Genomic DNA, 22,180 nt, shown 5'->3' with positions numbered 1-22,180 from the left:
ACTCAGGACAGGTTCTTGTGAAATTTCAGCACCCTTTCATCCTGAAATGCCCATACCTGTGTGCATTAAAACCTCTGTAACTCGGTACTGCAATGGTGATTCTTTCTGCATTTGAGAATCTAAAGCTTTATTTACCTTTCCCTCAGCTCTGTTCTCTCAGACCCTAATGGAAAATTCCACAGGGCTTCCCCATACCTGTTTTACAGGTCTATTGGCCAAGACACACCAGGAGCATTGCTAATTCTATATACTATATTCACGTGCTGTGCAAGGAAGTCCTGTCTTACCCATCTGTCCTGATGCTTTATGAAGCAAGTTAAAGGGACATTGCATTTATGAATGTAAAAGGGACAAACCAGCACCCATTTCAGGAGTTTCTGCCAATTATATGTAAATATTTTTGCCTTGCTGAACTGAGGAACTGAGGAACTGATGGTATACTTACTATTTATATTAATGGCATTGGAAGGAAAGAAAAATTCAATTTAGTCAAAGTTATACAGGAGACGTGAACGAGATAGTATGTGGTTCACATTAAAGCTTGCTGCCCACTTTAACTGAAGTACACATCCAACTTGGCCTCAAGGTACAACTGATCTTCCAAGCTTGTAAAGCACCTCAGCAATATCTGGAGTCGAATGGCACAGAACTATGGGAAAATGCCCCATTAATTAATGTGTAAGGGGTGAGGTTAAAACTGATCTTCAAGGGAATACTGACTGTGGACAGGAAGTGCCTTCCCAACACGGCTGTAGAGAGAGGAAATCAAGAACCAGACCTGCACAGCCTCTGTTTCAGGAGGGTATTACAGCAGGCTCCATCCCTTCTAACAAGTATGATGGATTCTAAGCAAAACTAAAGGTCTGTCCTGCCCTCTCGGTAACTTAAGGCACACACGCGGTGTCCCGACAGCTATCACCGGGCCAAATCCCCCACAGCAGCCACGTTTAGTGATGGCGTCGGAGTAAAGAGAGCGGGAGCTGTCCCGCAGCGGCTCACCAACCACAAGCGGTGAGAAACGGGCGACAACGCAACGGAGGAGCTCCCCCCGCTTCCTTCTCCGCACACCCGCAGCTCCCGCGGCATTCCCAGGCTCGCCCGCCCGCCTGCCCGCCTAGCCTGCCCGCCTCCCTGCCTGACTCCCCGCCCGCCTGCCTGCCCGCCTGCCTCCCCGCCTGCCTGCCCGCCCGCCTGCCTGCCTACCACCCCGCCTGCCTGCCTGCCCGCCTGCCTGCCTGCCCGCCTCCCCGCCTTCCCTAAGGATCAGCGCGGATTTCCCCCCGACTCCACGGCCGCACACTCGCCCGGCTGTCACCATGGCAACACCCCTGCTCGTCCCCTCAGCGGCTTCAGCCGTGCTACCGCGCATACGCCAACCCCACGCATGCCCCGAAGAGATCCGCGGCTGGGTGGGGAGGGGTGTGCATACGCATGCGCAGCCCGCCCTAAGGTGCCTGCTCCGAGTCTCGGCAGAGCCAGCGTGTGGCGTCCGCTGCGGCTCCCCCGGCCCGCCCGCCCGCCGCGGCCTGCGCGCAGCTCCCTGCCGGGGCGGGGCCAGCTCCTGCGGGCGCCCCAGCGCAGCCCCCGCCTGGCCCGTCCGAGCCGACGGCATTTCCGGGGGAGGGAGCGGGGCGCGGGCTGGCGGGGAGCGGCGCGGCGCGAGCAGAGTTGACTATATATGGTCAAAGACAGGGGAGAGCGGCGGGCCGTGCGGGCGCTTCCTGGTTTGTGCCGCTGGGCGCCGCGGGGCTGAGGCGGCGGCGGCGGGAGCAGAGGGAGAGGGCCACGGCCAGGGCCGGTCCGCTTGCGCCGCGCCGGGCTGCGCTCGCCTCCCTTCCAGCTCCACCGCAGTAACAAGTGGGCGAAGATGCCGTACGAGATCAGTAAGCCCGCGGGGAGGGGGGACTGGAGCGGTGAGGGGATGGGGACCGGGACTAGGGGCGGGTGGTGGCGGTGAGGAGCCCCGCTGGCGGAGGGAGCGCCGGGCCGCCCGCCGCCGCCCTGGAGGCGGGCGCGGAGCCGGCAGTTCCTCACAGCCCCGCTGACAGCAACAAGTGACCGCGCCTGCCGGCAGGGTGTATGGCTGCGCGGCTGGCGTCCGGTACGGCCAAGAGTAAGCCCTCTTTTTCCTTCTTTTTTTTTTTTTTTATTTATTTATTCCCTCTTTTTCTTCCTGTTCCCATAGAAAAAGTGTTCGCCAGCCTCCCGCAGGTTGAACGAGGCGTTTCCAAAATTATCGGAGGTGATCCTAAGGGCAACAATTTTCTTTATACCAATGGAAAGTGTGTCGTCATCAGAAACGTTGATGTAATGTATCCTGATTTATTTCGTTTCGTAGCGTAGAGCTTTTGCTAAGTTTCATTTTGTTTCCCAGCCTCTGGCCTTTAATAGCCCGTGTTTCATTCTCGGTTTCTAATTCCCATTGAGGTCATGGATCTGTGATCCTCAGCAGGGGGATAAGCAGAGTGCATGACTCAGGTAGAAAACCACGGGCAGCGACTGCAGAAACCTGTAGTACAATGTGCAGTTCTCTCCCTCGCTTTGCATAGGAATTGCAGTCGAGAGACTGGTATATTCAGGTTAGCCTTGTTCATCTCCTCAAATATTGCTGTTAGGAAGTTGAGTGTTGTGTTTGCCTAATAAATGAAGACTTCCCCATTTGCTGTATTGAGCTTGTAAGAGAAACATGCAACTACTTGCAGACCCCATCTTTAAATATGCTAGTCCGTAGCTTTTTCCTCCACCCTTGCACTCCAGAAATCAAAACAGTTGTCAGTTGTTTTCAAGCTGCATGCATGTTGAGTTCTCAGCCCTGGTCACAGGGAACTTTCCTCATCGATTAGCTGTAAGAATGCCCCAGTTAATGTTTTCAGTGGTGTGGAGGCTTGCTTTTTTTTCTTCTCTGGTGGTAACTAGAGAAATGCTAAGTGAGTTATTTAAATGACTTCAAAGATGGCATCCTTTTGAAAAGTATGGAGAAAACATTGCATGTCTAGGTATTGTCTTGCTACTACTTCTCAAAAAATACTTTTCTTCAAAGTAAATGCTTTTCTGTAGAAAATCAGATTCTCCCCTAGATTTACTTTCCTCTCTTACTGCAGATTTGGCCTGCAGTGAGGAGGACTGCAGGAGGCTAGCTTATACCTCTCTGGAATTTTTAGGTCTCTGCAAAAATGGATTTGTTTATGGATGCATCTGTGAATCACCTTTGTAAACTTAATTTTTTATGACCTGTTTTCCTGATTTATCTCATTACTCCCATTATATTCAGATGATCTCTTTATTGTCATGCTGTAATACAGAAATGCTATTAGTAACTTATTTATTTTTTCAAATTTCTTTTTTGGTATCAGTTTAAATTCATCCACTTAAAACCAAAATTAAGTTTGCACTCTGGTTTCAGTGTGTAGTGTTGTAAGAGCGCTTTGCTCTTAGTAACAAGCAAAGTTCAATTTTCTGAAACCAGAAGTCTCAGTTAAACACTGTAATGGCACACAAAGTGATGAAAGAAGGGAGAAAAGCCACTTTGCTTACGTTACAGTTTTTGCCCAAGTTACGGATTGTGACTTCTCCCTTGCACTGTAATTAATGCTTATATGTCCCTATTTTGGGGGTTAAATTAGAAGTAAACAATTCGCTTTTATCTTCCTGAATTGGCTCACTGAAGATTTGCCTGATGCAAATGTCAGTCCTAGTGTGAGCCTGAGCACATGGCACAGTCTGAGTGCAGGCGAGGTGGGATTGTGGGAATTCAGATTTAGACTGTTTAAACTCTCAAGGGAAGTTGAGAGCGAAAGTCATAAATCTCTCGGTTTTATGGTGTAATTCGTGCCAATAGGCAAGCTGACCTAATGGGCAAGGAGAGTCTGCTACTGTTAATAACTGACAGGTGATGCTCTGCAGACAATTACAGAATGTATTGCAGCAGTGACACAAAAACTGACCAGAGCCTGTGTTATGGCTTTTGTGTTAGAGAATGTTGTGATTTGTTCATAATTCAACATGGAACTGTGTCCACTTGTAGTTGTGAGCTATGCTTTCTCTGAATAATATAGAAGCCGCTATCATAGTTTATAACAACCAAATGAAATATTGGGAGGTCTGTGTTTAATCCCTCTGTGAGCAGTAATCTGATGAGATCGTTGTGCCCTAATAAAAACAAAAAAACAAAACAAGTCGTCAAAATGCAGTGATCGCTTTTCTCTTAAGTCTGAAGCTGTCTAGTGTTAGCTAATCAGTGGTGATTGGTATAGCATTTGGGGTTAATGCTTGATCTTTGAGCATGATGTAGAGGTTTCATTTAACAAGAAAACCTCCAGGAACAGTGCTGAAAAAGCACTGTGAGAAGGACTAGTGATAATTGTAAGGTTTCATTCCTTATTAATATTTTACTGTTTTCGTGGGTCTAAGCCTACTTTGAAACTTGGAACTTAAACTGCTCACTTTCATACGTGGCTCTGGTTTCAGTGTTCAAAACAAGCCACATAAGCTTGCTCTTCTTGTTGAATCCAGAATTAGGTACTGTATTTTTCCCAGCTACCACTATAACCTTATCCAAAAATGTTTGTTTTTTTTTTAATTATTCCTGAATATTTTTACCATATCTTAAATTTGGGAGTCTCTCTTATGTTTAACCCCTTAAGTCAGTCTGTTTAAGACCAGTCTCTCATCTTATTAGCTTCCTGGACTCTTGAAGGTTCTTGCTGTAAAATAGCAGCTACTTACATATGCCATTAATAATGAATGGAGGGGTGGGGTGTTTGAGCTCCCTGTACTTGCTGTACTTGTAGATGATGCAGCTATAGAATGGGGAGAACATTATCATGTCTTGCTTAGATAAAATCCAGTTACAAAATGGAGAGAGGTGCATGCTATAAATGCAGATGATTGTGGCTTAAGTAGGGCTGTAATGCACTCAAGCAATTTATAAAAGCAGGAATGAAAAAGAGCTGCTTCTTGCATGAGTAAGCTGCATTCTGTCTCCTGAGATGTAACAGTACTGCATCAGCAAGAACTCCTGCAAGCATGAGATTGTCCGCTTTCTAACACAGAGCGGGTGTTTTAGTTTTTCCTAGTTGGATGGCTGAGTTGAACCATAATATCACGTGGTTTTCTGGTTTGGTTGAATAAATCTGCGTTAATCATAGCATAGAATCGTTAGGGTTGGAAAGGACCTTAAGAACATCTAGTTCCAACCCCCCTGCCATGGTCAGGGACACCTTTCACTAAATCATATCACCCAAGGCCTCGTCCAATCTGGCCTTGAACACTGCCAGGGATGGAGCATTCACAACCTCCCTGGGCAACCTATTCCAGTGCCTCACCACCCTAACAGGAAAGAATTTCCTTCTTATATCCAGCCTAAACTTCCCCTGTTTAAGTTTTAACCCATTACCCCTTGTCCTGTCACTACAGTCTCTAATGAAGAGTCCCTCTCCAGCATCCCTATAGGCCCCCTAAAAATAGCAGTTAAAATGGACTTTTGGTTTGACCGTATGAGTCAGATTTCTGGAGCTTGAAGATACCTGTTACCTTGCAGAATTTTGTGTTTTCTAAGGAGTGTATTATTGTTGTAGTATATTACTGCTGTATGTACTATATTTGGAAAAGGTTCAGAATGTCTTTTTAGACAGTTCATTTGAGAGCAGATTTTTGCACTGATGTCATCCTTTTCTGATTTGTGTGGCATTTCCATAGTTTAACACTTAATGAACTGTTAAGACACTGAGTCAGTTTTACTGTCAAACCTGAAGCACATGAAAACATATTCTAAGACTAAAGAGATAAAATCATGATGGGGTGGCACTGAGTTTCTTTCAAAATTCCATCTCTTGATACTAGGGAAAATATCTTTCCCTGTGCTTTTCTACTAGCTTTTTAAACAGATTTCAATCAGTAAAAAAGAGCAAGCATTGTACACCTCATTGGTTACTGAGTGCTCTCGAGTACATGGTGGTGGTTAACAGCCACGCACTATGGTTAACCATATGCTTAATTTTCATGCTCGACTTTAGTAGAATTTTTGGATGTGTGCTGCAGAGCACAGCTTGTTTAGTATTCTCCTTGGATAGTTGACTTACCTGGGCCAACCCCGTAAAAAGAAACCTTATGCCTGGCCTAATGTTTTCAAGGTTTTTCTACCTTTCAGGAGGTTTTGGAGAGGAAACAGTCACAACAGTTCTGGCTGTTAGAGGAAACACTTTGTCAGTTGTTAGAAATTAGAGTGTTGCTTTGAACAGCAGTATTCTGCTGTGTACTGCACTTATTATGTACTGCACTGAAGCATTCTACTGTGTACTGCAATGTGTGCTGCACTTTACAGTTTTAGACAATAGCTCTATTTAAGGTGGAAGGAAGGGTATGAGAGGAGGAGTGTGAGCAGAAGTTCTAAGTTTCATCTTTGAATATCTGATTTTATGTCTTTGAAAACCAGGAAATACAACTTATTAACTTTATTTGTTCTTTAAACTAGAATCCTGCAATTGCTGACATCTACACTGAGCATGCCCATCAGGTTGTAGTTGCCAAGTATGCTCCCAGTGGATTCTACATAGCCTCTGGAGGTAAAGTATCAGCACACATGCTGCATGGGGTATGTGGACAGAGCTGTTGAATTGCTTGATGGCAGAAGAGTCGTAATGCTTCACAGAAGACGCACAGTTAATGTAACATGCTTCAATGGAATTACATATACGTGCCTGAGGAAGGAATGATTTATGTAGTTGTTCCTCTAACCTCTTTCCAAAATAGTGAGTGTAGTGACATGCTTGGTCTTTAAAATTATTTAAATCAAAAAGAACATGGAAATGAACTTTAAATACTTGGTGTGAAGCATTAACGAGAACAAATCTTAGTGTAATGAAGACTTGTGTATGTGCAGCAGAATGGAAACTTATTTCTGAAATACAGGACTATTGTCATAGTTAACAAACTTTGATTCATTGGTGGCAGGGGAGGGATTCTCGAAGAGCACATACCCATTTCTTTTCCTTTTTCCTTTCTTCCTGACTAAACTTGGCAAGACTTGTCATGACTTTTCTCACGTTTGTAACCTGAACTAAAAAAGCTTTCTTTGGTAAGTTAACAGGGAAGAGGCTGATTCATGGTTTCTGTGTAATGCATGTGAATCAGTAATCTGAGAATGGGTAGCATGAATTTCTACAGCATAAATTTCCTGGATTGTTAATGGAAATTGCTGCAGTTTTGATGACTTACGAAGAACTAGCTCTTCCTCTCCTCTTTTTAATAGAAGCTTGCTTCAAAAAAAATTTTTTTCAAGAGGACTGATATACAGTTGAAGAATATTGATAAATATAATACTATAACTTCAATTTCTTAAAAATATTTGCAGTTAATCAATGGATATTTTAACATCTGCTTGCCATTGTCCATTAAAAATGCTTCAGAAACAAGCATTGTGCCCAAATACAGAAATACTTTCTAAGTAATATATCTGAAAAGAAAACACTTTGAGTATGAGCTCCTTAGAAAGGGAGTCCAGACTTAGATGCACAGGTCTTAACAGAATTAGTAGAATTGGAGTTTCTCTTTCAGCAATTTAAAAGATATAGTGTTTTTTAAAACGTAAAGTTGGCTTTTTGCACATCAGAAAGATGTATTAGAATACTTTTGAGTAGTTGGAGAATCTTTAAGAACAGTAACAGTACAACTTTTTGGGTTTTCATTTTTTTTTCCCCCACCCTGATCTGAAAGCAGCCAGAGCCAGGACTTCCTTGGCTCAGTCTTGTGTGTGACCATATGTTAAATTGAATACCTTAAAGTCCAGTTTGCATTCTTTATTCTACAGCTTTAGGTCTGTGCTGTACTTATCTCTCAGAATGACCATGTATTCTGTTCTTGCACCCTTGTAGATTTTCAGTCATCTATAAAAGAAGAGCTTTATACACATAATCTGATCTGTGAAGAAGTTTTTCAGTAATGATCAGCTTAAGGAAGCCTTGCTCCTCGGGGAATATTCAGTTGACTTTTTTCAGACATTGTGTCATACCCAAGTAAATCAGTTTAGGCTGCAGTATTTCCCTTAAAAAGTGTCTTCTGCATGTCATTTATAAATAGTTCTGTGATACTGCTGAGCATGGGGTCTGAACATAGTATCAGGCTGTTTAAGCTGTTTCTAAGTATAACATGTAAGATTCATTTCTCTATCTATAAATCTGCATTAGCCATGCAACCTGCATTAATACTTCATGTGCTTGGTGAGACAGACCTTTGGCAATGTGCTTTGTGGCTTTTATGGTAATTTCTCTTACTGCAGTCATAAGAGATGTAGTAATGGGACATATCATAAAGTTAAAGCTTATGTGTACTATCTGTTAATAGATGGAGCAATCAATTAAATTTTTAACTCTACATTAGAATTCTGCTTCAATAACACATTTTGTAAAATGGAGAATTCTACATCTGTCCTTTTAGCAGAAGGGTGGTGGGTCCATGGTCAGGTCCCACAGAGACAAGGTTGCTGTATGCTTAAATAGAACTGTGAAGATGCACCAGTAAATGGTGAACAGAACTCAAAAGTTTTATGCTAAGGTGATATATACATATCTTAGCACATGGTCTATTCTAAAACAGTGGCTTTAAAAAAGGGTTCAGTACACACAGAATTTGCTGTGTGGGTATAGAACAGTTCCTCTGGTGATTTTTAGATCTGGTAATGCTGCACCACAGTAATTGCTCTGAATACAAGCAAGCTCTAGGGCTATGCAAGGAAATTTTCATTATGTTAAGCCATAAATTGTTATGACCTGTGCTGTGTCTGCCACGTGTGGCATTACCATGTTTGAATATACTGTTGGATTCTTTTGCAGTAATCCAGATAGTGCAGGTATTCGTGCACAACATGACGTGTGTACATGCTTCAGTACAGAAAAAAATGCACTGAGTGTGCATGAATTCAGTTCTGTGGGGAAAAAATCTTTCTGTATGTTTACATCTATCTGGTATTTGGATGCAAAATGGGTGTGCTTTGAAGATATAATAAAAATCTGAAGTATTAACTTCAGTGCATCAGACACTATCCATCAGATTGTAGATGCTGGGTGGCTTACTTCCCAATGAGTGTGGGTAAGCTGTCTTGGGGAGGGTAGTATGATTGTTGGTTTGTTAGGTTTTGGTTTTGTGGTGGTGGGGCTGTGTGGATTTCGTTTTAGGGTTTTTGTGTGTGTGTGTGTGTGTGTGTATGTAGCTTGGATAATTGACACATACTGGCTGTACATTAGATTTCCTACCCTCTTGCTGTGCAGGTTTTTTTGCGTGTCTGCAGAAGTTGTCTTCGTGTTGTATATATTGCTGCGTGTCTTGAACATTATTAGCTGACTATAAGCATCATTCAGTGAAATGGATGTAGTCATCAGTGTTCCTCAGTCAAGTAATTTATAATAGTTGTAATAGGGTAGGAAAAGATGTTCCCTAGTGCAAGTGTTCAGTGTAGCTGAAAATCTGTACCCTGGCAGATCGTTGAATCATGTGACTGAGTCATGCTGGAACAACAATAGTTATATTCTATTTTATTATGGCAGATGTTTCTGGAAAGCTGAGAATCTGGGATACTACACAGAAAGAACACTTACTGAAGTATGAGTATCAGCCTTTTGCAGGAAAAATAAAGGACCTTGCCTGGACTGAAGACAGCAAGAGAATTGCTGTGGTTGGAGAAGGAAGGGAAAAGTGAGTAATTCTCGTGTGTGTGTGCGTGTGTATACATACATATACGGTAAATCTCTGTATTCTAACAAAGCAGGTTCTTTGCAGAAAGCTTTTTACTCTTCAAGGGGAGAAAATCGTGGCTTGTTCCCTGTTTCAACTACAAGCTGTTCTGCAGGAGAATTCTTTATGCAGTCTTTGACAGCTGTAAAACTGGAGAATACAGTTCTATAGGAATTTCTCAGTTTAAAAATTGTGGGGTCTTGTTTGTTTTTTAGATTTGAATATTATGTTCAGTTATAGCTGTTAGTATGCCTTTGGTGTAAGGAGGTATTCTAACTCTGGTAGAGTGGGAAGGAAGAACCACCAGCCAGTTCTCCTTCTCCTCTCTTATACCTCACAGATTGAGAGGACATGGCTGAATAAGCGTAAGAAAATAAAGGAAAAAAAGTGTATCTGAATTTTCTCCCTCAGCAACGCACCCATATTATTAGGCTTTATTATGGTAATAAATAAAATCGCAACCAGTTGTCCTAATCTGACTGAGGTGCTCATTAGTCAGGTTTGTGTCCTTTCTTTATTGTTTAAAGACTGACAGATCTTTAAGGCAGAGTAGTCCTATGCCTAAAGGTCTGAAAAACATAGTGTGGTCCTGTTCCCTGACCTCTTGCACCATTTTTTAATTGCCATCATGTACTGTGTCTTTTTGACAAATCTCTCAAACAGTCTTTCTATTTGAAAGAGATTTTGTCCTTTGTTGTTCCCTCCATCCCCACCTGCCCCTGGGTAGATACTCTGTAAACTTGTTCTCCTACTTCAGACTCTGCAAGTTTTCTGTTAGGTGGATGAACTTTCAGTCTAGAATTTTGCTGAAGTGATTCTGTAGATTTCCTTTATAACAGCAATGCTCTGGTAGTTTAGTGCCACTGTATTGATTATACTATTTAGTTGTTTTGTTTTTTTTTTCCCTCAAGGAGATTTAAAGGTAGAACTGACAAATACTGTTATAACTCTTCTTCCTTAAACTTTTAAGTAGTTGTAAAAGCAATGCACCCAATTTAGGCCAAATAATCAGATTAATGATCTAATGTCGTTGTTATCCTAGCTTTCCACATTTGGTGTAGCGACTAGGCAGGCAGAATAATTATTTCTTCCTATAAACTGACTGAAGAATATCTTTTTGATCTCTGGGTTTTAGAAGCTTTATACATAAAATTTGCTTGTCTGTCCCCTTCAGCAAATGTCTCCTATTGAAGATTAGATTCTCTCTCCAGCAAGGTCTCAAGTAGCCTTCAGGGAACTATGAGAAGCTTGCATGAGATTAACGAGATGACCTATTTTCTTTTCTTTGAGTGCACTCAGATCTGCTGTTTGCAGATGCTGATGAAGTTAATCTACGTGTAACTTTTATAAATTGTAGTTATTGTGTGCTTCTCTAACTAGATTCGGAGCAGTGTTCCTGTGGGATAGTGGCTCTTCTGTTGGCGAGATTACTGGGCACAACAAAGTGATCAATAGTGTGGACATTAAACAAACAAGACCATATCGTCTGGCAACTGGCAGTGACGACAACTGTGCCGCTTTCTTTGAGGGACCGCCATTCAAGTTCAAGTTTACAATAAGTGTGAGTTTAAGTTGAGCTGTAGCTCTGCTAAACTGTGCAACAAGTTGACTGAGAGCTTTCCAACAAGCTTGCAGTTCTTGTCACAGCTAGCTGTCATTACAGAAGTTCTTGGTTCCTCCTTTTGAGGCATAGTTGGTGTCAAGTGGCCTTCTTAAACCTGTGTATAACTGGAGGCTTGCCTTAGTCCAAGAGAACTGAAATAAATGGGGGAAAAAAGAAAACCTGAAGCACTTTTTCCAGTTTTCTTTTTTTGCTCTTCATCCTCTTCCGTAACTGTAGAAGCAGGATGTTTCATCAGCCCTATTGTTGCTTTCTGAGCGCTGCTTCCCAGTGCAGTTGTGTAGAATTTCTTAATAATCTCCAAGGTGCTTGATTCAAGAAATTTGGTGGTGTGAATGGAATTTTCCAATCTGCTTAAAAGTGCTCAAATCTGAAATCCCATGGCAGCTTAGAAAAGGGTGAGTGTAGATACTTGGAAACATAACTGATTTCTATGAGAACTGCGTATATAACTTCTGTGGTCAGTTTTTGTTTCTGCATTTCTTTTAACTTTTGTTTCCTATTCTGTAAGTTAAAATCTTTTAAATAAATCAAACAAAGCTTGGAATTACCACATTTAAGACATTCATCATTACTGGAGGCCAAAGAAGATGAGAAGCCTAAAGCTACTGCAGCTGTTTCTGGTGGCAGAAGGCATGCCTTAAAAAAAAAAACAACAAATGATTGCAGAGATACAGGATGTTACTGCACTAATAAAGTAAAAATATTTAGTTCTTGTTTTATTTTTAAGACGACAGTTGTAGGCTTTTTATTTTCTTAAATATGGTTCCTTGAGTACTCTTCGTACACTGACTTTTAGAAAGGATTCCATTGTGGTTCTAGAAAAGGAATTGTTTTGAGCTGTGCAATCCAATGAAATGATGTAGTTGCCTAATATATTTCTGAACTTAAGTTGATACTTGCATTTTGCTAAGCTGGTTCTTTTTGAACTCTCAAGTCTGAATTGCTTACCAGTGCTGTTTACACTTGTTTGTGATACAGTCTTTCTTTTAAAGTGATATTTGAGTTGATATATCTGATTTGGGTGCAGACTGTTGTATGGTGTAGGCCTTGAGGTATCATCAGGAAACATCGTAGTTAAAGTAGGTTAAGAACCTGCCTTTCATAATACTAAAAATAGTCTTCCAAATCTCTTTGCGTTGGCCTCATTGTGGTGCTTCCCTATTTAACGTCTGTTTCCTAGTTAGCATGGTTTGAATAGTCTCCTACTTGTAAATAGTCTATTTGGGGAGCATACATCAGTCTTGCCTGGCTACTTCACTGAGCTACCATTAGTGCAGTCTCCCAGAAATGAGATTCCAGTAAAGTAATTAACTATTCTTCATGCCTGTGTCTTTTACAGTAAGAAGGATGAAGTATTGTTCTTTGTGTAAAACTTACTTGTGTGATGAAGCAAGAGTTTAAATGTTGCAGAAGAAGCCAGTGACCAGAGGGAAAAAAATCTCATGGTTGCATCTAGCCTGCAGCTGTGGTTTTTATTTCCTGCCTATCCCTGAAACTGGGTACTCCTTCATGTGGCATTTTACTAAGTTGTTTGAACTCCATTGGCTACTGATGCCACAGTTCCCTCTCTGGACTATTCTCAACCCCCATCATCCTCTTCAGCTAGAGGCTAGACTTGCTCTGTAGCCATTCTCTACAGCAGGCATCTTCCTACACAGCTAATTTATGACTTGCGTGTAAGAGATCTTCACTGATACTGGATTGTCTTCTATGTAAAAAGGGTCTGTTCTTATCTTGTGTTCTGATTCTTACTTTTTTTTCCCTACAGGACCATACACGGTTTGTAAACTGTGTGAGGTTTTCTCCTGATGGGAACAGATTAGCTACAGCTAGTGCAGATGGCCAGGTAAAAATAAAGAAATTATTTTTCTAGTGATTTTAGCACAAGAAGACTTTCTTGTGTATTTTGGGAATAGAATTAGTAATGTAAAATACCTGTTGCTTTTTTCATGCCAAGAAATGAGTGGCTTAACCTTTTAAATATCCTCCTATAAAGCTGTAACAACTGATAACCAGTTCTCACTCAGCTTTTTTCTCTATACCATCTCCCTAGCATATTATTTCTACAGGTTATTTTTGGAAGAAGCATATTAGACTTTTGGGATATATATGTCCTTATGGTTCTGAGGAGTATGGTCAAAATACTGAACTGATAGATAGCCCAGTGTGGACTTTCCAACCCTAACCATTCTTTGATTCTATGACTCCCTACTGATAAGGGCAGGTTTGACAATGACACTGTAGGTAGCTCCCCCTCCTACGAGGGCATGTTCCCATGACTGTAGTGCTAAGCAGCCACCATCATGGCAGGAGCCAAAAATGTAACATCTTCCAGAATTTCAAATGTCAGGATCCAATGAACAGAGTATCTTGCTGTGGTTATTTACAGTTGTAATCTCGTTTGTTTAGTCTTAAATACAGGAATACTTGTTCCTGTTCCTTAAAAATCTAGTCTTTGATAAACCTGTAAGCATACCACGTAACAAAAGGATGATTTCTGTAGTGCAAGTAATAGTGTTTCAGTTGTTTTTTTTTTCTTGTTACCGCTTTTCTTTTTAAGTTATACGTCTGTGTGCTCTCTTAAGATTTTTGTCTACGATGGGAAGACTGGAGAGAAAGTGTGTGCTCTTGGTGGAGGCAAAGCTCATGATGGAGGTATTTATGCTGTAAGTATCACTTCATTTGTGCAAATGGTCCGTAGTATTTCCAAGTTCATGGACTGTGAAGTTTAGCAATAATAAATGCATTTACTATCTTGTGACATTTGTTTTCACAGATTAGTTGGAGCCCTGACAGTAGTCAGTTGCTTTCTGCTTCCGGAGATAAAACTGCTAAAATCTGGGATGTTGGTGCTAATTCTATTGTCAGTACTTTTAACATGGGATCAAATGTGTTGGATCAGCAGTTGGGTTGCTTGTGGCAGAAAGACCATTTACTGACTATCTCCCTGTCCGGCTATATTAATTATTTGGACAAGAACAATCCAAATAAGCCTTTACACGTCATAAAGGTAGGTTAAACTTCTTGTTGCACCCATTTCTGCAATAAGTGACTCAGTGTTTGACGCTATCCAGATGGAGCAGTAACTATTGAAAAATGGTTTTGTTAAGTTAGCATTACCAGACAAGCCCTGTGTGATGTGAATCAAGAAGTTAAAATGTTACATGCATGATGCTGTGCTTTGTGCAAACATAGAGGCTGATTTTGTTTTCAGTTAAGGTTATCAACTTATTTTTCATAGCAGCTTTTAACCATTCTTGAGATGCAAAACGAAATAGAGCGTAGATAGAAAACTACTGGTGGTGTCTCATTCTGTCAGAGCTAGTGTGTTATGAACAAGGTGACCAGGGTTACTGTGCAATTGAGTTTTAATTTTAGAATTTAAAGAGTTCTCTGACACAGCACTCTCCTGGGAACTTACATTTTTACATGAACTAGAAATGGATGTCCCAAATTCTTGCTATTGGTGCTACAATTTAGGCAGTTGATATGGGTACATGACCATATTTAGTCCTTTTCCATGAATCATAAAGTGCCTGAAAAATCAAACTTTGTCAATGAAAAGGCCATGAAAGTGTTCTGGCCCAGCAGGCTAATAAGGATATTCATAGTGCCTATTCATTCTCTTTAAAAAGTAGTACATGGGAATAACAGTGCTGCAACTGTTAAGTGACTGTGCTGTTAAGTAGTGATTTGTATTCTGGGTGACTTTTAATGCTTATGAAAAAAATGTTATTTTCTAGTTACCTACAGACCTTCTGAAATCGGTTTAATCTATGTATGTGTTAAGATGAAAATTTGCCCATCAGTAATTATTTGTGTTCTGTTCACAGGGTCATAGTAAATCAATTCAGTGTCTTACAGTGCATAAAAATGGTGGAAAGTCCTATATTTACTCTGGAAGTAATGATGGTCATATTAATATCCTTTGAATTATAGTGGTATTTGTTCTAGCCTTATAGTCTGAGAACTAGTTTGGAGGAAAAAAGAGCGCTTTGCCAAAGGCAAAAGCTTATGTTTATTTTACACAGGTGAATAGAAGTTAATTTTACTTTCCCTTAACTTGCCTGTTGTACTGTTTGCTTTTACACTTGCCTGCTAAATATAAACCAGTTCTTAATTTCCAGTTGTCACTACTGTGTGGTATGTAAATTGTTAGTATGGAGGAGCAAGTAAATGTATAAATTAGCCTCTTGTAACTTTTCATGTATTGTCATACACACAAAATACGTATTGCTTTTTCTCAGTTACATGCCATAGATCTTCTGAAAGTCATGTATCTTGTTTTTCAGATGTTCAGGACAGAAAAACTTTCTGACCCATCTCTGACCTGTTATCATTCATTTCTCTTTACAGTTGTGGGGGTTTTTTTCTCCTGTATTAAGGTGTGGTTTTGAAGTTCTGTGACATACTGTGTTCTTTGATATCCCAAATGTCATCAGGCTTTCTCACTGATGACTTTCTTACTGAAGAGAACTTGTACTACTTTTGACACTTTATTTAACTCCTGTTGGTTTCTGGAGCAAAACACTGGGTATGCAGCCTGGTTTGCAAAGGGCACATTAAAGGGTGAGGTTGGGATGTGTTCAGCTAGAAGACTTGGATGTTCTTCAGTGTTCTGAAGCTTATAAGTAAAAATGCAGTCTTTCATCCTGCCTGCTGTGGTGCATTAAAATGGTGTCACACTGGCATAAATGGTAGTAAATACAGGACTTGTTTCTTTACAAACTTGTAATACAGTGTTAGTAGTTCAGACTGATGTTAACATACAACATCAGGGAAAGCCAGTGTTGCAGGACTTCTAACTATGACTCTTTAAAAAGTATTTCCTGTTCTCAGACCTGATGTTAATTGCTCCAGTATTTGCTACTGTCTGTGGCAGGTCATTTAGCTCATTACAGAACAACAGAGGTTCATTTAATAAATATTTTGAGGGTATGAGATTGGCTGAACTCTGTATTGTTGAATCTCCATCCTTGGAGATGCTCAGAATCCAGCGGAATGGGCAGCCTGTTGTAGCTGACACTGATTTGAGCAGCAGGTCAGACTAAGTGATCTCAAGAGATACCTTCTAAACTTAGCTATTTGGTCAATTATTTAACTGTTTTGTGATTCTGTATCTGACTGCACCAGTCTTTCCAAATGTTCCTTAATTCTATTATGCACATTATTGGGATTCTGAAACTGGAGAGAATGATGGCTTTTCTGGGAAAGGTCATACAAACCAGGTTTCTAGAATGGCAGTGGATGAAATGGATCAGCTGGTCACCTGCAGTATGGATGATACTGTGCGCTACACCAACCTTAGCAAGAGGGACTACAGGTGAGTTAAAATGTTGCCTTTTATTGTAGCATTACATCCCTAATTATTCTACAGCAAGTTTTGTTGACTTGTGTGGCAAAGAAATTTATGCTACAGTTTATTCAGGTTTTAAGTTACCATGGAAACTGTATAGAAATGATTGCTATACCAACCTTGCTTTTTTCTGTGACAAGAAGAAATGCATCCCAGGCTTTTCAGTTTGTCTCATCCCTTCCACAGGTTAGGTAGAGCTCAATCTTGTATCAGGTGGTTCAGTTAGGAGACTGTGGGAAGGGTGCTCACTTTCTGATTCATAAATACCTGGCCATATCAGTAATAAATGTGGTTAGGAAGGGTGGGACATGGCTGTTTCTTCATGGAAGCTGCAGTTGAAGCAAAAAACTTTAAAGAAATTTGTGAAGATCACCATGTAGTTTAAAGAAAAATAAATGAACTCCAGTGTAGTAACATTGGCTTTCACTTAGCAGGTGTACTACCTGATCAAGACACTAATGCTTTAAACAGTAAACACAAGGAAGCTTCGCAGATTATTAAAAAATAAATTATACATTCTTGATAGTTAGTATCATTAGTATTATCTGAATAGGCAATTCTAAGTAATGTTAGGCATGGGATAATTTCTTTTCTGCTTTGTTCTTCCTGCTTCTCCAATTTTGCACACCTTCCTCCAGTGGCCAGGATGCTGTGAAAATGGATGTTCAGCCAAAATGTTTAGCTGTGGGTCCTGGTGGCTATACTGTAGTTCTATGCATTGGACAAGTAAGTATTAACTTGTGGATTATTAACACAATTGCTCTGTTAATAGTGCTGTGTATGGTAATGTGATGGTTTCCAACAAATCTGTTTAGTGTGGGGTCAACTTGCACATCTGCAGAATTTCCTAATGAGAGCTATGGGAAACATAATTCATCAGGATACTTGCTAGGCTTGTCTTTTTGCATCCTGTACCAATTTGACAGTCTTATGTATAGGTTTAAATCTCACATGGTCGGTTGTGTGAATGCATCAGAATTTGTTATCAGTGCAGCTCTGTGCTAGAAGGCTTACAGCATCTGAATCATGCTCTTGCCTGATCTGTTCAGTGCTGTGATTTTGGGGAAAGGATGTCTTGTTCCTGCATTACGTTTTTTTTGTAGCTAATCCAAGTAGCCAGTTAACTAGTGCTGTTGTACAGCATAGGTAGCTCTAGGTTGCTTGCCAGGAGTGTTAAGATAGCACAAAGGTAGAGACTTTGCACCGAGGTTATTTTGTATCAATGCATGCCTAACTTCAAATAATTTATGCCTTCTCTATGGGTGCTAGTTTTATGCTTGGAACTTTGAGTAGTGGTGTTCAAACCTGTTTTCCATGTGAGTTATAATTCCAGTTGCCCATAGTATAGACCTGGGTACAAAGTTAAAATTTAACATTGCAGTATTAACTTTCTGCTAATTTGGTCCTGCCTCCCTTCCTTAAGGAGCAAACTGGGAATGCAGTAAGCATTGCTAAAAATACTGTTTTGTCAGTGTTGCTCATGTTCAAACCAAATGAGGCAAAGCTGAAGGCAGTAGAGCATGCCCTGCACAACCTAATTTAGAGCACATAGGTACTCCAGTGTGGCAGATTAGTTAGTCACCACATGAAGGCATTTATTTCTTTTTTTTTTTTTTAATGAAACTGTTCCCTTAAGGTCAGAATGTAGTAGAGTTGTGAGCAATGAGAGTGCATTTGTATTTATGACTAAACTTTGTGGCTTAGTCATAGTTTTGTATTGGGCACTTTGAAAAAGAGTCTTAGTTTCTAGTTTTCTATTTCCAGATTGTCTTGATGAAAGATAAGAAGAAATGTTTTGCAATTGATGACCTCGGCTATGAGCCAGAAGCTGTAGCCATTCACCCTGGAGGAGGTACAGCAGCAGTGGGAGGAGCGGTAAGATTGCACTTCCTAAACCTGTCCTGCTTTGAACTTGTAACTAGTAACAGAAACATTTAACACTAGGAGATGGCTTTAGAAGTAGTATGTGGCAGTTTGTAAGAGCATTATTACAACAAGCAAGCTGTGTGTAATTGGTATTCCTGGACTTTTAATTCCCCAGGTTCTACCATTATCGCTTAACTTTTTATCTTGTATTTGCTGGTTTTGAATTGTCAAATTGTTTTTACTGAGTATATGCTTGAAGTAGGTAAATTCTAGAAACCAGGTCTGTATTCTAGACTTGGTGGGTTGTAGCCAGCATAAATGACAGGTTCTTTAAACTAGTTCTTAATATAAGCACTACCAGATAGAGCTGATGCAAAACATTCCTTAAGTTCAGTAAGCCTTCCTCTTTCTATTGTAAAGTGATTTTTATTTTTTTTTTGTACCTTTTCCCCTTCTTCACTATTAATTTGCAGGATGGGAATGTCCGTTTGTATTCAATCCAAGGAACCTCTTTGAAAAATGATGAGAAGTCTTTGGAAGCTAAGGGTCCTGTTACTGACCTGGCATATTCTCACGATGGTGCCTTTCTTGCAGTCTGTGATGCAAACAAAGTTGTCACTGTCTTTAGTGTTGCTGATGGCTATGCGGTAAGAATTGTTGTTTAAAAACAAATTGACTGGCATTTCATGTCTAAACCTGTTGTGGTGAAATACAATGTGGCAGCTGAGACTTCATTGTTAAATCACTATATTTGTTGTTTCTATGACTGTTAAACTGGTATTTCTAGTTAGCATCACTTTTTGTTCACAACAGCCTTTGTGAAGCTTCCACATCATAAGAATAGGTGAGGAAATGTACAGCGTGGGTTGGCTACTGGGAAAACACTCAAACCCGTTTAATAGCAAACACATGGCAGAGGAGTTGGATCTCCACAGGCAGCAGTAGTTAAATATAAAAGATTAGAAAGTAATCACTACAAAGTAATGCATGTGCCTTATTCTGATCATCTGAAGCACTAGTGTGGTGGGGTGCTTCTTATGTGTGGGGTTGTTGGTGGTTGGTTTGAGTTTTTTTGATGGGCAGTTGTTTGTGTGGTGGTGGTGTTTTTTTTTTTTGAGGGGTGCTTTTTTGTTGGATTGGGATTTTTTTTTTAAAGGGAAAAAAGTCAACAAAGTATGTGCATGCCTGTTAGAGCTGGTATGCGTTTCTGGAAAATGGACAAGAATGCAGGCTCAGCTTGATAAGCATCATGCAATACAACAAAATTGAATTAAATAAAGCAGACTTGGCAATAAAAATTTGCTGGCGTGGCACATGGTTTACTGTGGTAAGAAGTAAGCAAAGAAAGGGATACATTAGGGCAGGGAATCTTGATTTTTGATTTTTTATTTTTTATCCCTCAATTAAGTGTCAACCAAGAACCAAAGAATGGGCAGTTTCCACTTTTCAGCTGAGTAGTCATTGTGTGTATCAGCCTGTAAAATCATTAAGGTAACTGAAACCACACCAAACTAGAAAAATGCAGATGGCATTCCACAGAAACATTGCTAAGTAAAAATTGAAAGAATTTTGTTTTTAGAAATATCTGTGGGGTTACTTTAAAAGTCTCTAAGCGAAAAGTAACTTACTGCATATGCACTTTACAGATCCAGCTTTCATCGAAAAAGTCTTAGATCTTTCTACAAAAGGTTTGGATTTTACCAGCCTCATAAGTGTTTAGATAAACAGCATAAAATGAAGCCACCAGTTGGTTTGTTTAGGGCATCCATCTGTACTGTGATGGATGTAGAATACATCAGACAGTGTACTTTGTCTGAACTATTGCGGTAGCTTATTGTAATGCTACAGATTAAAAGCCAGGGATTTCCTGAAGTAGCTTAAACTAATGAAGTAACACTGTATCTTTAACTTTCAAATAGGAGCATAATGTCTTTTACGGACACCATGCAAAAATTGTTTGTATTGCCTGGTCTCCTGACAACGAACACTTTGCTTCTGGAGGCATGGACATGATGGTATACGTTTGGACTGTAAGTGATCCAGAGACCAGAGTCAAGATACCAGGTATGTTTCCTTCAAAAGATTACTTTTGAGAGTTGCTAGTAGTTCTCGAAATCCAGCACAGCTTTCTAGAATTAAGCTTTGAATGTTCCCAAACTAATTTAGCCTTTACATTAGTCTCTGTGTAGCCACATGTCCTGGGTTTAGCAGTAGCAGTCAGTTTTTCTCCTTGGTAGCTAAACCCAGGACACCACAATAGCCAGAACCCTTCTGTTGTTTTGTAGTCACTTTTTAAAATATGCTGTTACTATTTAATGCAGCTGAAAATCACATTTGGAATATGCACTGAAGTTATTTTGTCAGCCTCGCCTTCCTAATTCTCTTCTGTTATTTCACGCTGCCATACAGATGCACACAGGCTACATCATGTAAGCGGCTTGGCATGGCTGGATGAACACACTCTGGTAACAACATCCCATGATGCTTCCGTCAAAGAGTGGTCTATCTCCTACAATTGAAATAATCCCTCTCTTTGGAAGGACCTAATCAGGGACTAGAACTACTGCAGTGGAACATAGCATTTCTCTTAAGAATCTGTATTGGCCTCTGGGTCTGCTATCATATCCTCATATCTTTACAGGGTGTTCATATCTGTAATTAAATGTACTTTGAAAGCTTTAGCCAGTAACAGTTTGCACATGAAAAGCACTTAAATTATGTCTGGAGCTTAACCTTTGTGCTGAACATTCCAGAGGCAACAGCCAAGCGAGTTGGTGTGAAAGGTTCAGGTGTGAAAGATTCAAACTCAATCAGTTGTTCTTTTCTAACCAAGAAACATGAGACTGTACAGCATGAGAGTAATAATTCTCATTTTTTCTAATTACAGAACATTTCTGTACTAACGGTCATAGTAAGAGTATTTAGTTGTGATCCGAAACCAATCAAGCTGTGTGCAGCTACTGTATATTGCTTTGCTTCTCTGTACTGCGCCAAACTGTTGCCTCAGATTTTCTCCTCTTAGATAACAAAAAATGGGGTACATACATAATAAACTTTTTATGTATTTCATGTCAAAGCTTTGTGGTTTATTTTAAGGTGGAAGTGTGGGGTTTTGATGTACTTACTGTTGTGGGTATAATGTTTACAAATAATCATTGTGGCAACTTCTTGCTTCAGAAACACATTTGTTATTTTCATGAATTAAGAATGTCTGGTCATTTCAATGTCAGAAAATCATTCTGTTTTGAAGATTAAAGGTATTTTCTGTTTGAAGGAGGAGAAGCATGTTATTGTTTAAAAAAAATGCAGTACTTCTACCACCTTTTTGAAAATACAGGAATTAAAGTGAAGCGTTGTTATGACTTGAAGTGATTTTTTTTTTTTTTTTAAATATAATGTTTGCGGAGTGAGTTTTATGCCTTTGCACTTGAGTAACAGTTGCATGGAAGCCATTATCCTATGTGAACAGGTTGTGATCTTGTTTAGTTTCCTTCTCCCACTCTGCAACACACATCAGTGATTTAAAGCCAGCTGTCTAGCAAGGGTGGAGGAGGACACTGATACAAAGCAGTAGGAAGATTTGTTACCATCTCTAGTGGCCAAAAGAA

At 40.2% G+C, this 22,180-nt stretch overlaps 1 protein-coding gene across 1 annotated transcript; it reads left to right on the top strand.

Annotated features, from left to right (window-relative positions):
• The first annotated feature begins 1,799 nt into the window (after positions 1–1,799).
• WDR1 (WD repeat domain 1) lies at positions 1,800–21,648 on the top strand. Its single transcript, XM_062636377.1, has 15 exons — positions 1,800–1,883; positions 2,186–2,307; positions 6,473–6,563; positions 9,540–9,687; positions 11,107–11,287; positions 13,119–13,196; positions 13,936–14,016; positions 14,127–14,360; positions 15,184–15,273; positions 16,519–16,673; positions 17,345–17,432; positions 18,471–18,581; positions 19,046–19,219; positions 20,492–20,636; positions 20,982–21,648. The coding sequence occupies exons 1-15, from the start codon at positions 1,868–1,870 to the stop codon at positions 21,089–21,091; spliced, it is 1,824 nt and encodes a 607-aa protein (XP_062492361.1). The 5' UTR covers positions 1,800–1,867; the 3' UTR covers positions 21,092–21,648.
• Positions 21,649–22,180: the final 532 nt, after the last annotated feature.

Source organism: Pezoporus occidentalis, unplaced genomic scaffold (genome assembly GCF_034315485.1).
Source record: "Pezoporus occidentalis ecotype Australia unplaced genomic scaffold, CSIRO_AGI_Poc_V1 ctg48, whole genome shotgun sequence".
In the NCBI taxonomy this organism is placed as follows: Eukaryota; Metazoa; Chordata; class Aves; order Psittaciformes; family Psittacidae; genus Pezoporus; species Pezoporus occidentalis.
Note: the sequence above shows the minus strand (reverse complement) of the source record. Positions and strands in the feature narration are given on the sequence as shown.

Excerpts from the sequence above, each read along its gene's own strand:
- WDR1 (XM_062636377.1), top strand. Across the intron at positions 14,017-14,126 it reads ATGATGGAGGTATTTATGCT|ATTAGTTGGAGCCCTGACAG; the intron begins GTAAGTATCACT and ends TTGTTTTCACAG. Across the intron at positions 16,674-17,344 it reads CTTAGCAAGAGGGACTACAG|TGGCCAGGATGCTGTGAAAA; the intron begins GTGAGTTAAAAT and ends ACCTTCCTCCAG.